At 36.7% G+C, this 17,464-nt stretch overlaps 1 protein-coding gene across 1 annotated transcript in view; it reads left to right on the top strand.

Moving 5' to 3' along the window:
- LOC113232166 overlaps positions 1-17,464 on the top strand; it is a 194,754-nt gene that overhangs the window by 47,202 nt on the left and 130,088 nt on the right. Inside the window, exon 2 of the mRNA XM_026466804.1 lies at positions 3,501-4,077. Within this exon, the coding sequence (XP_026322589.1) occupies positions 3,940-4,077 (138 nt within the window). The 5' untranslated portion in view covers positions 3,501-3,939. The remainder of the gene's footprint in view (positions 1-3,500; positions 4,078-17,464) is intronic.

Here is a 17,464-nt window from a genome sequence, read left to right on the forward strand (position 1 = left end):
TATTTGTGAACCGATTTTCACGATTCTTTTTTTGTTGGAAAGAGGGTACCTCCACAGAGGTCCCATTTCATTTTGAAGAAAATCATCTACCTCTAAGGGTGGCTGATCACGCATGAACATTCATTTTTATAAATAGCGCCTAAATTTTACTTAAAGAGCAATTTTTTTAATGGTTGGTTTTGCTATTCTCCAATTCAAGGCGTTTTTCTCTCAAAATATTTGAGTAGGGAGAACCGATTTTTATTATCTCCTGTGTGAATTCCTGTATAGTGGCAAACTAGGGGATATTTCAATAAAACTTGACAAATAGATGTCATTCCACGTATTTTTGAGGTCGGTTTTTTTGGACTGAGATTACAGTGTATATTTTTTCCAAAGTGATTGCTTGAACACTAAACTTGCACTGTAATGAGGAATCAGTCATTTGAAGTTGTATCTACTCATAATCGAAATTACCGTAATTGACATTTTTTTAGGTGACAATAAACTTCAGGCGCCAAGATCGCTAGTAACAGAAATGCAAATGCGTTAGTTATGACAGAGGGCGGAGGAGGAGGGCAGAAAAGTGAAGCTCATGTAAAAAAAAAACTAACATTCAGTGTAAAGCTCCAAAGGAAAAGATTAAAGGCAATGCCTGAATATTCTTCATCACTCTTGTTTTTTTATGATAACAAACGACGGAATGAACTGGCCCCCGATTCAGAACTCTTCGATATTTTGATAACTGTGTTCTGAATAACGTTTGTGGCCTTTGCCGGTCGAGATGTTCGAGTTATCGTACGGGTGTGACGTCATTTGATGTTTGATTCGGGTGTTGTGAATAAAAATGAAAAGAAATCGTACTATGTCAAATCGAATCGGTCGACAACTCGGTTATCGTAAGGTTCTGAAATTGCAGTACCACTCAGAACTTTGAATCACGAAGATCTGCCTTTACACTGAGACATAAGTTGAAAAATCCCATGTGCCTGTAATTTTACCAGCACCTTTCGAAACCGGAACGCAGGAATGCTCGCATTGCTGCTTGGCGGCAGAAATACTTACGCCCAGGACGAACTCTTTCACAAGGAGCTCTAGCAAGTTTTTATGTGAGATTTTCCTCAGCACAGTTTTGTTAGTATTAACAAGGATTCTAAGTGATAATTACCATAGTCAAAATGATTTATTGAATTCTACCCATCGATTGTATCACCAGAAATAGAGACGAAATGTCATTTAATTTGTTAACCGACTTCAAAAAAGGAGGAGGTTCTCAATTCGACTGTACGTTTTTTTTGTATGTTTGTTACGCGATAACTCCGGTATTTCTGAACCGATTTTCATGATTATTTTTTTGTTGGAAAAGGGGTTCTTCCATAGTGGTCCCATTTCATTTTGAAGAAAATCATTCACCTCTAAGGGTGGCTGTTCACGCATGAAGATTAATTTTTATAAATAGCGCCTAACTTTAATTTAGGAGCAATTACTTTAATGGTTGGTTTTGCTATTTCTCCAATTCAAGGGGTTTTTCTCTCAATATACTTTGAGTAGTGAGAGCCGATTTTTATTATCTCCAGTGTCAAGTCTTGTAAAGTGGCGAACTAGGGGATATTTCAATAAAACTTAGCAAATTGACGTAACTCCACGTACTTTTGAGGTCGGTTTTTTTAGTATTATGTACTGAGATTATCTTGTTTGAAAATTACTCTCCCATATCATTACTGTGACAACTGCGCTCCAATTGGCTAGCCCGAATCCGAAACAATTGACGGGTGTCGTAAATTGTTTCACATCAAAACGACCACTTAACTTGAGCTTTGCTATAATGGACGAAAATTGCAAAATGACATATTTAATATTTAATTACCGATTAAATTTGATTCCGTTTGTTTTGTAATTAGATGTTTTGCTGTTTTTTCCCACACCACTGAATGGAACAGCACGCCTTTGTTAGAGATATTGTCTTTACTACAATAAATACAGAATATTTTTGGAATATATCACGTACGCACAGGTCAGTTGTTGGCGCTGTACTATTTCAGCTTTCTAATTTGTTATTTCAGTGCAAACGAGAGTTGATATTTATAATTGATGTATCATTGATGAATTACCAGGAATGTATGACCCTTGTTTCAGGTTATATACTCGATGATTATATCTCACGCCATTAACACAACGTTGTAAGTTTGAAATTATTAAGATATTTATTTTCTCTGACAATTATCATGATACCTAATTATCTGATAATAATCCATTAAATTATCCTTGCTGTCTCCTTAATTTTTGATTAAAAATGAAAAGCAGTGATAAACGTAAATAAATACAAAATGTTTGGGAAATCGATTTGGTTTGCTACTTTTTTAACCGACTTAAAAGAAGAAGGAGGTTGTACGTTCGGCTATGAGTATGTTTTCAGATATCGTCGTCAATTGTAAACCGATTTTGAAAATTCTTTTTTTTTTAAATTTTTTTTGAATTGATATTCAATTGAAATTACTCCACTAGATTGTTATAATTATTAATACGAAGATCGAAAACTCAGAAAAAATTCCTTCGATCCGGCCGGATGCGAACCGACGTCTTCTAGCATACCGTGTCAGACGCTATACCAACTAAGTCACGGAACGAACGAGCGGACCTCACGAATTTTCCTAAGTGCTTGCGTCGTATCTTTGTATTTGGCTTTTTAATTTATTTATTACATTTTACAATTTATCAAAGTTCAATATCAAGAGAATCGCAATCACAAGGAACTTGATAACTTATGTCTCATGGTGACGGGCGTATTGACAGTGGCCCTCGGACATTTGCGGTTTAAAGCTTTGCAAGGCACTGTAACTAAAACAAGCGTGTAGTTAACCACCAGGCGCACAACTCGTTCGTCACTTAACTTTGTATCATAAAAAATATATATGGACCTCCTCCAGTGCTACAAGGACCGACCTTGCGTTGCACACATCCAACGGATTGCCACAAATTCACTAGGTGAACCAACGACCTGGTCAAGGTCAAATATTATAAAAAAAACGCAATAAGTTACTATAGACATGTAACGCGACATGCGTCTGGTGCAACAATGATGTTTTTTGTTTTATGTGAAAGATAGGCTTACGGTTGTTCACAATCTCACCGAATAGACAGTGAAAAAAATGCACCAGAGGAAGATACCTATTCTTTATGACCTTAGACAAATTTAGGTGGTACTGTTCAAGAAATATAGAAAATGCAAATAATTCCACTCATTAATGAACGTAAAAGCGAAACGTTTCGATCTAATCGATTTAAATATAAACCATCACTAAATTGCCAGAGATCATGTTAAACTGGTCATAGTATACGTGGCTTGAGTTTATTAACGATTTCACATCTAACATACACAGCGTAATTGATTCAATAGCAGAAAATCATCCATCTCTTGAAAATTAAATACAAATTTATGATTATGACTGTTATTGAAGCGAAACCTGTCCCACTGTGTTGTTTTGTCAATTATCGTAATAGGAATTTCCTTTCTCTTTCAGATATACGGTGTTGCTACGAGAGGTAAAAAGACAACACTATTCAGAACTAGCGGAAAAAACAGAACAGACGCAACCGTCGCCGTGAAAACCTGTCACGGTTATAGTATTTTTTAAAAGCGAATCGATTTAAAATTAAAGCCAGTCAATAAAAAAAGTGTTCAAATTCTTGTAAAATTTTAAGTAATTTAGTGGTATGAATAAGTGCTCGCATTCCGTTCTAAGTGCTCAATGAAATGTTATAAATAAAATAAAGTTCCTTTGCTACGGCTAGTGACAAAACGTCCATAAAGTGAATTGAGTGTTTTTCCAGTAGTGTTAAGTGCTAATTAATTTAAAAGTAAGTTGTTACATACGGAAAATGCATAAAAGAGGAATTGGTCAAAAATTAATTGCAGTGCCATCTAGTGTCGAGTAGCGGAAATGCTTAGTACGTAGGAGAATGGAGGCCGGTTTCATACCGGTGCATGGTGGCAACGCGGGCTCGGCCGTGCCGTCGGCCGTGATGGCGCCACCGGCGAACGTTATTCGCGCGCCGGGCCTGAAACGCGGAAAAATGGAAGAGGCAATTTCTGATCGGGTAAGAGGAAACAATTTTTTTACGTATTAATTAAGCGAAATAGAAATTTACTTATGTTATTTCCCCTAGGGTTCAACTTCCATTCATAATAAGTTCCATCATTTATGACCAAACCAGAAACGTTCGAACATCAATCAGCAGAGCTGCAGTGGTAGAACTGTTTCTATCAGCAAATATCATTTTCACGTTAGATTTTCACTGCCATATTTTTTTTTAATAGTCCTTAGATTGTTGTAATCTCATTTTTAGTCATTTAGATGATGTCTACTGCTGTAATGAATGATGAAATACCCGTAATATTAACTTCATTGCATAACACAATTATTTGAAAGAAAGAAAGAAAGAAACATTTATTCAGTACACTTAAATTGTATGTACATAAAAATAAATTAAAACTAAAATTACTGATATTGAATGGGCACCGCTCAGCATGTGCCGTGGCTGAGAACAGCCACGTCGCTGGTATTATGCGGAGCCCAGGGAGTGCGTCACAGGCGCACTAAACTAATAGTACAAAAACATTGACTTACTTAAATTCGCAATATGCGTACAATGAATTTATGTTGCGACAAAATGTGTGATGCTTAACTATATCTATACCTATTGTTAATTTATTTATAATTAATTGATAATATTATGTTATGTATTCAAACACCATTCAACTATCAAAGAAACTTAATTATATATAAAAGAAAGGAAAAAACTACTTATTTCCTAACTATAAAGTTGGAACTGATTGCAAAAAGTATAACCGAATTAGGCCACATATACATACAAAATCCACTTATACACAAACGATACATCTAATATTTCTTATGTGTTTTTTTGCAATTCTGTTAAATAAAATCTATAGTTTTTTTTTAAAGAATAAACATTATTTACTACTACGATTGGAGGAGCCAGGACTTACACATCCAGGAATTGAGTTTATTGTAGAGTCACAGTTTTGTGTTTGAGCTCACTACAATGTCTACACTTTTTGAATTTCGAATATGATTTTAAGCGACTTTTATTTACATTGATAGAGTTTTTGTGGATTATTTTAATAAGTTGTCTCAAGTTTTTAAACTCGTGACGACAGTTTTTGAGGTAGCGAGGAGCGGTTGAGAGGGAGGATAGTGTTGACAAAATGTAGACTTAATGCGTTTGTGCTATGAGTGTGTTGCGTGGCGTTCTGTGTGCGATGAGAAAAATAATTATAATAACACACGCTCAACACAGCCCCGCACTAGGCGAACCCTGTGACACACATATAGACAACCACAAATTTCACCCAAACTCACTAGAGAAATGAATGTAGGCCATACAAATATTTCTTCCGTCCAGGGAATCGAACCTGGGACCTCTGCGTGGTCTTGCGTGGCTTAAAATAAAAGTATTTATTTAATAAATGTAACAAATGAATATAGAGGGAACTGAAATGATGTCGTGAACGTGAACGGCACATCAGACTACACATTTTTGTTCGAAAATCGCCTCCATTGCAACGGAACAAGATACGTCAATGTGTAACTTGATCTGCTGGCATATATACAATGGCGCAGCCAAAGATATTTAATTGTTTTTTTTTTTGTGAAATGACTTACGCATCAATCGAAGGAATTTTCTTAGTGTTCGAACTTTGAATTAATAGTTATGTAATTAATATGTTCTGTGTATAGTCTTAAAACATGTTCAGAAATACCCTAAATTCGAATTCGCTTGTGGCTCGCAACGTAACCTAGTCACTTCGCTCTTCGTCAAGATATTATTGTACGTATACCCTGAAATTTGACTGTCGTAAGACAGATTTAATGACTTAGGGACAGGGATGCTAACAGTCAAAATCAGCATTGTGAGTTGTTTCAAAAGGAAGTACGACTCAGCAAAACACCTTACATACGTGAATAACTGGAAGACATTTTTTACTACGTCTCAAGACAGATTTTCCACTCAGAGGGTAGGAAAGGATGCACTAAGAAAACGGCTTAGAATTTTTATTTTTAAATTGTTGAACATTGTTCTTGAAGTTGGCTTCAAGTAAATTAGATCTATTTTACTTCACGTTACCAATTTAACTTAGACTCGGCCATGAATACAATTTACTTTCAAACTGTAAGGCGCAGAGAAAAGTAACTGAGAATAAAATCTTATTAAGATCGACTCATCCGAAGAACAGAGTCCGATGTGATTATATAACGAAAAGAGAACAATTTCGTTATTCAAACTAAGGCCTATGTAAAGGTCGATCTAACATCCACAGCGAAGAAGGACGAACGAAATGGACTATGTCCTGAGAACAAGTAGTCTTGCATATAGACCTTTGTTCTACGGATGAGTCGAGATAATATCTTGGTCTAGTCTACTCGAAATACGCGTTAAAAGAATTTTAACAAATTTAACACATTGATCGCGTCACGTTTTCATAGTGCCTCTTTCGCTAGTTAGTTACCGCTGCAAGGAATGGACGTCAAATTGGTAGACTTCAGAAATTGAAGCACAAGGAATAAGTTTCGAAATGTCGAGGATTTTAAATCGAGGCTGATTTTCAAGCTAGACCGTATGTTCCCTGGCAGTGACTCCATTAATTTTCAAATAATGAATTTTAACGATGTTGTAGCCTGCTTTAGAACAGTGTTGGACAGCTTGGTCCTTTGCCCGTAGTCAAAATTAGAAAGTGGTTAGCATGGTGTCCTTGTTTGGAACTTCATTGGTTATTTACATTGACTTACAATTATATGGACGTCGGGTCCGCGCTAAAAAGTGTCCGAACTTATAGGGCGTTAAAATCGTATACAGAGCGTCATTCACGCTTTATTCTTCGTTTGTTCGACTGACAGCGAAGCAAGCAAAATTAGACAGTACTGCGATGACATTACAATTTAAATTCAACGTTTTAGCTTTTTCATATTCCTTTACATGTCACTACGTTTAAATAGGTTGACTTGGGACTTTTTTTTTGTGGTTTTTGTATTAGACCCGTCGTCCATTTATTTGTAAGTCAATGGTTATTTATGACAAATTATTCCTCTCTCTGGGAACTTTATGTGGCAGTTTTTTGTTTTCTTTTTTATAGTGACGGGACGAACAACTTATGTGCCTAAAATCAAAATAATCTTTATTTCATTGGTAAAAAGGTTACATTTGAAATCGACACATTGGTTAAACTCTACCGCTCATTCGTAATGCAAATTCACCTGAGAGCTCTTTGTAAATAAACATTTGTACGCATCATTCACAATTTTTTTTTGAAACATAGATCGATGGTGGTAAGCGACACGCCTGTCCATAACAGTTGCATTGCCACTCAGCCACTCATCGCAAAGATCTCAAGGGCATTGCCACTGGTGCGCCGGCACCCTGAGACATATTGCACTGTTAATACAATACTGTATTAACTAAAAAAAGTATTTTCTCGGAATCGACGAAAAACGAATTACTCGCTTCCCGTGAAAGATCTGTGTAAATTTTTGTTTAGGTTATTTCCTACTTGCCAAATATAGGTACTTAAAAATAAAAGAGAAAATAATAATAAGGACAATTTGGGCCAGAACTAGCTCACATAAAGCGCGTCTCGTTTTAAATAGTTAAGTAGACATCTTTTAGTCGTTTTTTTACAACATTCTAACGACGGTTTTATTGACCTGTAGAGAATACAATTTTACGCTCAATAATGGTATAATCTTGAATTTCACATATTTTGAGTTATAACACTATAGTTATAATTTCACAAGCATCCTTACCCTTCTTACACATTACTGCTTGGCGGCAGAAATAGGTCAGGTGGCCGTACTTCTCTGAACGAACCCTTTCACAAGGAGGCCTACTGCTTTTTTCGTTTATCAAAGATGGGGCTTACGTTTACTTACGTTTTATCCACAGTCTCACTTAACGGGAATTGAGGATGTGAACAACAAGGGTGCATTGATCGTAAAGATATCCAGGTTGTTATGTTTTGAACAACGGAATCCGAAGATTCCTCTTGCTGTTCTTGTTGAGGAACGAGAAAATCAGGCTCGAGGTAACGCAATAAAATTATATTCTTAATCTAAATTAAATTATATTATTATAATCCTATATACTCTGTAAAAGAATTTATGGACTTTAAATTGTAACGAATTCAGTATTTTCTATTTTTGTATTTTTATTCTAATTTTTACCGCATTAACAGGCTCTTGTATAATTATCAACTTATGACGATCCTTGATGGAGAATGATATTTGATATGTAATTTAATGACAACAATATTATATAATGAATTGTTAATTTTCTAATTATTGTGTGCTTTTCTTATAATTTTCCTTTTTGTCTGACGATCTCAATATAATTTCTTATACTTTGACATGTAGTGCAATTTATACTGTAATGTTATATTTGAGAAATAAATGAATCTGAATCTGAATCTATAATTTACAGAGAAAATACAACCGAAAAACAGAACAGAGCGAAGCATGAGGAAAAAAACATAGACAAAGAGTAATAGAAAAAGTAACTTTAAAAAAGATTTATATCTATTCCGTCTAGTAGCCGGTCCGCGACAGTTCTCATAATGAACGTGGAAGCAAAATACCTCGAGCAAATTGTACAAAAATGTACCATAAAATGGCTAAACATCTCGCCGCGTCCGTAACGGAAACTGTTTAAAAATTATGACATATAAACTAGGTCTTTGGCAAAATTGAAGGGGCCTTCAAGAGTTCAACTCTTTACTCGAGCATACTTGAAGAATGTGACGCAATACGCGACATTTTTGTGATAATACTTTTTAATGGCCACATCTATTTTTTTTTGTATAACGTTCTTTTTCTATTTAAATTTAATAGTTTAAACTAGCTTATTTCGAAAAAGCGCCAATTGTCAGTCTGACGTCACGACTAGTGACGAGAAAAACCGATACTGAACTTATTTGAATTTGTGTGCTTTCAGTTATTATTGTGCAATATGTAATTTAATTATCTAATAAATTATAAATTATATTGGGATATACTGGTAATGGAAAAGTAGATACGAGAGATATATTTAAAATAATATTTAATATTTATTTGCTAAGTTTTATTCATATCGATTACCAGAACGTGCGCGAAACTGGATTCATCCCCTAGTTTGCCACCCTTAGAGGTGGAGTATTTTCTTCAAATTTAAGCGCGACTAATACCCTCAGTATTCCTCTTTCCAACAAAAGATCGAATCGGTGCACAAATGCCGTAATTGCGCAACATATTTACAAAAAAATACAGTCGATTTGAGAACATCTTCCTATTTTTTTGAAGTCGATTAATAACTTGGAATAATGAGTGATAAATCTCTAAATAGCACGCATCTGAGGCCTTTAAACTAAAAAAAGAAGCTTAAAATTAAAGAATTAATTCATCAAACATAATATCTGTTTTTATTGAGGAAGTACGTCATAGAAACGACAACTTCCTGGGCGGGCCTTACAAAACTAAATTTTACTATTTTTTTTCTCAACAACTGCTTGTCAAAAATATATGAATAAATAAGACGAAATCTGCGTCTACAAAGTGATATTTTATAAAGAGCTTGTGGGAAAAATGTACTATTGTCAATTGACATAAAATTTTATGTTATGGGTACAAAAATTCGCATCCATACTGTTCTGTAATGTAAATTGAGTCTTATTATTTGAAACAGCTGTTTTTCGCGTTCTACAAACGGCTAGTAAAAGTTGCCTGGTTTCATGAACAAATCTAATGTATGTCAGCCGTTAAACTGGGATCTAGATAACAACATGTGATAATCACGTGTTTAGTGGCACTGGTGAATAACAAAAGCAAGGTTTTTTCTTGGATTGAATAGACAATTAACTATCTGTACAACAAAATTACATAGTTGAGTGTTTCTGATGATATCACTACGAAATCCACTTTGCAGTTGCGTTAAAGAGAGTATATTCAAATACTGGAATCACAATTTGTAAATAGGAAATGAAACTATTTTTCCGGATTTAAATCGCGTATATTTGTGTTTTCAAACAAACCGACGTTTCGGGCCCTTTACAGGTCCCATGGGCACGGTTGACTGAGGTGGTACATTCTTCAACCAGTTATGTCTAATATTAATGCAAACCACCCTATTTTTTCACTATAGTTACAATAGTTATTAATTAAATACCTTATTTTTAATTTTACAAAGAAAACATTCCAATTGTACCGTTCGCCAAAAACCGTACATGTCAAACATTGACTTACAATTATATGGACGTTGAGTCCGCGCTAAAAAGTGTCCGAACTTATAGGGCGTTAAAATCGTATACAGAGCGTCATCCACGCTTTAGTCTTCGTTTGTTCGACTGACGGCGAAGCAAGCAAAATTAGACAGTACTGCGATGACATTACAATTTAAATTCAACGTTTTAGCTTTTTCATATTCCTTGAAATATCACTACGTTTAAATAGGTTGACTTGGGACATTTTTTTCGTGGTTTTTGTATTAGACCCGTCGTCCATTTATTTGTAAGTCAATGATGTCAAATCACAAATACAAACACACGTTATTCTGTCACGCTAATATTACTCTACTCATTCGTACTTTAAAACAGATTTATGAGAAGAATGGGTAAGAAAGAGACACTACTCTACGGTAGTTAGCAAAGACTCCATGGTGCGTTCAACGAGGCGATCAAGATTTGACCGATTGAGATTAACCGATTACAATAAAACTTGGCAAATAGATGTAATTCAAATGAAAAAAGTCGATGAGCACACGTTTCATGTCGGTTTTTTTTAATAAAAAAGTTTTTATTTTATTATAATCTTCAATATCATCCGTAATCTTATTATAGAAACGTTATATATGTACATTAGCCCTTAAATTAATTTTCGACTGATTACGTAAACGTAAACGCATGGCGAAGAAGGTGGAGTTAGTACGCACTGTCAAGCAGCGGAAGGATGCCTATTTGGGTCTTGTACTGCGCCATGACAGATATCACCCATTGCACGCTATAATGATGGGCAAAGCAGCTGGGAAGCGGAAGGTTGGAAGAAGGAAAATGTCATGACTTCGTAACATCAAGACCGTGGAACAACTGTTCAGGCTGCCGTTCAACTGCCGACCTTCAATAATGGAGAGGCACTTGAAGAAGAAGACTGATTGTCAAGAACGGCCAGTTTATTTTTATTTTACGTTTTCATAAATGTACTGTGACGCCGGTGTAAGGTATAAGAATGTTGTGCGCATGCGGTCTCTACATCATTAAAAAATCTTACAATGCAAAGTATACTTATTTCCTACTGACCTTAAAACCTTTTTAGTTCGTGATGTCACTTAGTTGACAGTTATTATCATAAATAAACACAACGCCTACGTCATGGGTAAATACACATACAATTTTAATCGTTTGTAAGTTTTTTAAGCAAACTATCATTTATAAAATCAGGCAAATTTTTTTTGTGATATCAAATGACAGCACGAAGTAGTCGTGTGACTGGTGGCAAGCGACACGCCTGTCCGTAACAGTTTCAGTATCACTTAGGCTGCTAACAAGTTTACAGTTAATGAGTGAAGTTGTAAATTAACTGCATGCATTCGATCCCGGCAGCATGAAGTCGGCTTCGACTGCATGCAGTTGTTGGGGACTTTATAATTTTTCCAAGGGTTATAAACCTTCTTCGACGTGGTTTCATCATGATAACTTTCACTGTTAGCCACAACACAGGGACTCCAACCGTCAACCTCTCAATTTTAAAAGCAACCGTTCTACCACTACGCTAGGTGATAGCTGATTTTTTATTTTATTAGATACCCTATTTTGTTAATTGTAAGTATGCAACAAGTAATTTACAACGCAACACAACTAACTGCGCGTGCGGTTAAAACTGCCGCCAGTGCTAATGACAAACGACTATCTAAACAAGGTCAGAAAAACGCTAGTTCGCGGAAAACCCTTATAACGGTGGCTGCGAGCCGACGGCGCAAGCGCATCTACTCGATGCAGCTGCATTAAGCACACGGAAGAGATTACTATGGAATTGCACTTAGAAGATGTTTTACTCTGAACCAAATATATAAAATGCAACTTTTGAAATGACATTCAAATCAACAATCAATCGAGGGACAAGTTTTTACTGCCTTTAAACATCTGCAATACCAATAATGTCACAATTGCGTCGCCAAGCATAATATCGAAGAGGATTTTATGCCTGCCAGTACACACTTATGAGGAACATACCTTAAGATACTGCAAGTGTCCGCCAGCGTACCATACCATCACTTATCATAAGTAACGTAGCGTCATTTTAGCGAAATTGAGTTATTAACATATCTGGGGTAAAACACAGACGTTCCTGCGGAAATCTCTTTGTAGCGCAACGCATAATGACGCACTACTCACTGTACTTATACGAAATTATAATGTGCGTTAGAAATAGTCTTTGTTCATTTCATCATTTGAGAACAGTCCCCCGAAGTACTGGCACTCGCAGAGAAAAACCTGCGTGTCATCGAGCCTACTTACTATGAGCGTTTACCCGCTACTCTCAGCCTTGAACTATCTGACGATAAATAAACTAATAATAACGCACACACTCAACATAGCCCCGCACTAGGGAAACCCTGTGTCGCGGGTGCCATGGACACACACATAGACAACCACAAATTACACCCAAACTCACGAGAGAAATAATTGTAGGCCATACAACTATTTCTCTCGGCCCGGGAATCGAACCTGGGACCTCTGCGTGGCAGTCCGGCATGGTAACCGTTCGGCCACAGAGGCAGTTAAACTAATGAATAACTAATGAATCTGGCATCAGCTAAACGTGATCTACAATCCCCTATAAGGGTTTTAGTTCTACTGTTAAGCTTCTTCTTGGGGTGCCATCTCCTACCGGAGGTTGGCTATCATTGTGGCAATTTGGGTCCGTGAAGTTGCGGCTAGGAACAGTTCTGTGGTACTTATGTTGAACCACTCTGCAAGATTTTGAAGCCATGTCGTTTTTCTACGACCATGTCTTCTACGGTCCTGAATTTTTTCCTGCAGAATGAGTTGCAGTAGATAGTATTTATCACTCCGCAAGATGTGCTCGAAGTACTGCAGATTCCTCTTTTTTACTGTTTTTAGGATCTTCAAGCCTTTGTTAAGCAAAATCAGTACATTTGACATTTTGTACTAGCAAAAAAACTTTGGGTTGTATGAATGACGACAAGAAGGGCTGATCAACGCCATCTCGTTTGCCGCTACCCCGGCGCCTTCCACTACGGTATCCTCTAGTGCAGTGTTTCCCAAACATTGTTCTGCCATGGCCCGATAATTCATACTGCTTCTTCGTGACCCACTCAATACTTTTTAAACTCAAGCTGGTTGGTTACATTAAGTAAAATAATACACAATTATTGTTAGTAAAAAATGTTTACTAATATTATTTCGGTATCGCGTATTTAGTGCGAAATATGGAGCTGCTGCTTATTTTTTACTAAAGAATCCAAGTTCGCGGAAAATGACGAAAGTTTTGATCTGGTTCCACTTCAACAAGGCGGGAATATTGCGACCGGGTATTTTATTTTGATGCCCTGGAACCAGATCGCGACCCACCAAATGGGTAACGCTGCTCTAGTGAGATCTTCAATTCCGCAGAGAGAAATAGGCTGTAATTGATGAATGGATTAGTATTGTAAAAAAAACTCGAGTTCGGGAATCTTTATGTATAACTCAACTCAATTTGCGAGGCCCGGTGGCCTAAAACAGGAGTCTAAGTCGACTCGAGCGCGGGTCAACAGAGCACGGACTCAAGCTTAAAAAGAACTCGAGTTTTGCACAAAGTCTCGAGTACGACAAGCAGGATTCAATTTTATTGGACAACTACTATTGCCCACGATTTAAATAAAAAAACGTAAACCCAATATGGTGATTTAGAATTAATAGAAAATATTAATACTTAATTATATTACAGTAATTATACTACGGTTTAACACACCATAGCACAACACCGCTCACTAGAGTTCCATAAATAGACTCGAGCACTACTAATGTCGAACTCGAGTCTATTCGGAAACTCGATAGGCTCGTAATACATCGACTCCACTTTTGTGGTCGAGTCTTGGGATTGAAATCTAAAATCTCGCGGACTCGAGTTTTTTTACAACACTTACTCCGAGGTTGGTCTCAGAGCATTGAAATGTATCATCGTCATCATCATGGTCAGCCAATAGCAACCCACTGCTGGGCAAAGGCCTCTTCTTTATTGCACTAATATTTTCGATCCTGCGCCATTCGCATCCAGCGTGATCCCGCAATTCGGACGATATCGTCAGACCATTGAGCTGGTGGTCTGCCCACTAGCCGTTTTGCTCCTCTTGGTTACGATTCCGTGACTGCTTTGATCCGTCGTCCGTCTTCTCGTCTAGCCAAATGTCCCGACAACCTCCACCTTAATCTCGTGATGCGATTATCCACGTCATCGACCTTAGTTTTACGTCGAATTTCGATGTTTGGTACACGATCCACGAGAGAAATGCCCAGCATAGCACGCTCCATCGCTCCTTACTACTACCTTAATTTTGTACATATTTTTAACCGACTTCAAAAAAGGAGGAGTTTCTATGTAGGTTCTAGGTATGTTTTTTTTTGTGTGTATGTTACGCGATAGCTCCGTCATTTGCGAACCGATTTTGATGATTCTTTTGTTGGAAAGAGGGTCCCTCAGCGGTCGGTTTTAATGGTTGATTTTGCTATTCTCCAATTCAAGGCGTTTTTCTCTCTCAATATACTTTGAGTAGTGAGAACCGATTTTTATTATCTCCTGTGTCAAGTCCCGTGTAGTGGCGAACTAGGGGATGAATCCGGGTTTGCGCACTTTCCGGTAAGCGATTTCAATAAAACTTGGCAAATAGATGTAATTCCACGTACTTTTGAGGTCGGCTTTTTAGTACTCTGTACTGAGATTATTAGTACTCTGTATTGAGGTTAGGTTAGGTTTAATGAGCGTTCATTGGAATGTATACCTTACTTTAACTGAAATAGCATAAAATATTATTTATCAATTTAATATTCTCTGCCTTTCCGTCTGCTGGGCTGGGCTCAAGTCCGTTATTAAGAGTGTGTCGGCCAATTCACTTCTAGCTGACTATAATTAAAGCTATAATTAATGTAGTAACAAGTAACAAAGGCAGAAAAAATCAAATTCGAAATTACTGATAGTGACGCAGAACACAATGTTTTTTTGTTTTGTTTCGATGTATCCGCATAAATCTAATTATCCTAGAAATAATTGGTTACATTGGTAGAAGAATAAGAAAAACGAATCCAGTAGGGAAAAAATCGCATACCTACCCCAACATACACGCGGGGATACTAATAACCTCGTTTTTTATTCGAAGTCGGTTAACAAGGAAGCATCCTAAATGAGCCCCAGCCTTGACAAAGGTAGGATAAGAACATTGTGTAAATTGAAACTTCGCACTTGTTAGTAATATATGCAGAGTATAAATTTGCTAAACAGTAAGATACGGCGCCAACTTATCTGTAACATGGCAAAATACGCTCATGGACATATTCAAAGGTAAAACGCTAAGAAGGTTGAATTATGATACAACGTTCAAATGAACCAATCGAAATCAAAAGTCGATTCAAGACATTCTTTTTTTAACCGACTTCGAAAAATAAGGAGGTGGTTATACGTTCGGCTGTATGTATGTTGTCAGATTTCTCCTTTGAAAATTCTTTTTTTGTTTAAAAAGGTGCTCTCTCGTGGTGGTCCCTTTGTCATGAAGTCAGAATCTGATTAGGGATCCTGGGAAATCGAGGAAAATCCTCAAATCTCTATCCGTGTGGACCGATTTTGAAAATTCTTTTTTTGTTTGAAAGGGTATACTCTCGAGGTGGTCCTTGATGCCGACCATGCTGTTCCGGATTCGTTTCGGCTATCACAAATAAAAAAATATTTTCCACAATAAAAGTCGACTTTTCACTTGACAGAATACATGTAATCAAAAAATCACTGTCACCATGACAAAAAGAAAAAGTATAAAATGTCAAACTTTTAAGTCCAAACTAAAAAAAATATTTTTAACTGCTCAATGGGAAAAAGGCTGAATCACCCCAGAGTCGTCAAAATATGTTGTAAATTTTAGACGTACCTATTTTGTGAGTTTCTGTTTAGGATAACTGTTCTTTTTTTTTATTCCACTTTTTACCATCTAAGGAAATTTAAACTTGACAATCGCTATCGGTATTTATTGTGTAAATTATTATTATTATTTTATTTTCTACTTACGCACTCCTCAAATAGCTTAATTCAAGGTCTGTACTAATTTTGTTCCATAAATTGCCTGTTACACAAACTTGAGACCGTAGGTCCTGACAGGGAGGTTCTGGCTGAAAATCAGTGCCGTGCAAAATAAGTTTGTTCATATCTGTAACCATAGATATAGTTTTGTGTTTTTAGTTACCATTTATATGTTACATTTTTCATTTGTATGTTTTTTTTTGTGTGTGGCAAATAAACGGAATTTGAATTTGACACAAAGGAGTCCGTAACAGTCCCATTGTCACCAAGAAGCTAGAATCTGATGAGGGGATCTCATGGAAGTTGACAAAAACCGAAAAGGAATCTTTTGACGTTTTTTTTTTCAATGAAAAAGTTACAATTATCAAATTACACGTTCTCGTGACATACGGCGAGTGGTTCGTATCTGAACGTTATTATTATAATTGAACCGGTTTTTTTTAGCGTTCCTCTAAATACATCCTGAAGTGTAGAAGCGAACTGTCAGTTACACTTGTTGCGTGTAACACTGTATACTTGGTACTTGGTGCAACGGGCTGGTATCCGCAAGTAACACTGTATATATACATATAGTATATCTAACTTAGGGCGTTGGTGACCCGCTGGGAGAACGTTGCTTCTCAATTGACCTTTAGACAGTTCGTCAAAGTTACGGACATTTCTGAATATCTAATAGCAGTACCTCTCGCTAACGTTGAAGGAAGACGTCGTTATGAAACCTGCACGTCGAAGGACGTCCATAGCCCTTGGAAAACGTGTGATGTCCGCAACCACCGTTTTTTGCCGTAATGGTGGACAACGGCCTAAGTCCTCTATGTAGAGGAGAACCGTGTTGTGGGACTTATGGATTATAAAAATGGAAATAAATTAATTTGCTACTCCGCGAACCGAGTGAAGCTTAAAACTGAATCTATTCATTATAACGGGTTGATGATGATATTTAATGTAATTTTTCATTATTACAGATTGTAATAGTCCGAAATAAATGATTTTATTAATTCATCAACAGATGGCGCTGCAGTCATGAATTGTCAATAACGTCATAATTGTGCTCCGGGATTGGCTGCATTCGAAACTCAACAATAAACGGTCATTACGCGTGGTCCCGGCGACCTGTCCGAACTATGCCATCGTCAATGTTTTGAAACTGTGGAGTTTCTGTC

The sequence above is a fragment of the Hyposmocoma kahamanoa genome, unplaced genomic scaffold, assembly GCF_003589595.1.
Source record: "Hyposmocoma kahamanoa isolate Upper Pololo Valley unplaced genomic scaffold, ASM358959v1 67, whole genome shotgun sequence".
Lineage (NCBI taxonomy): Eukaryota > Metazoa > Arthropoda > Insecta > Lepidoptera > Cosmopterigidae > Hyposmocoma > Hyposmocoma kahamanoa.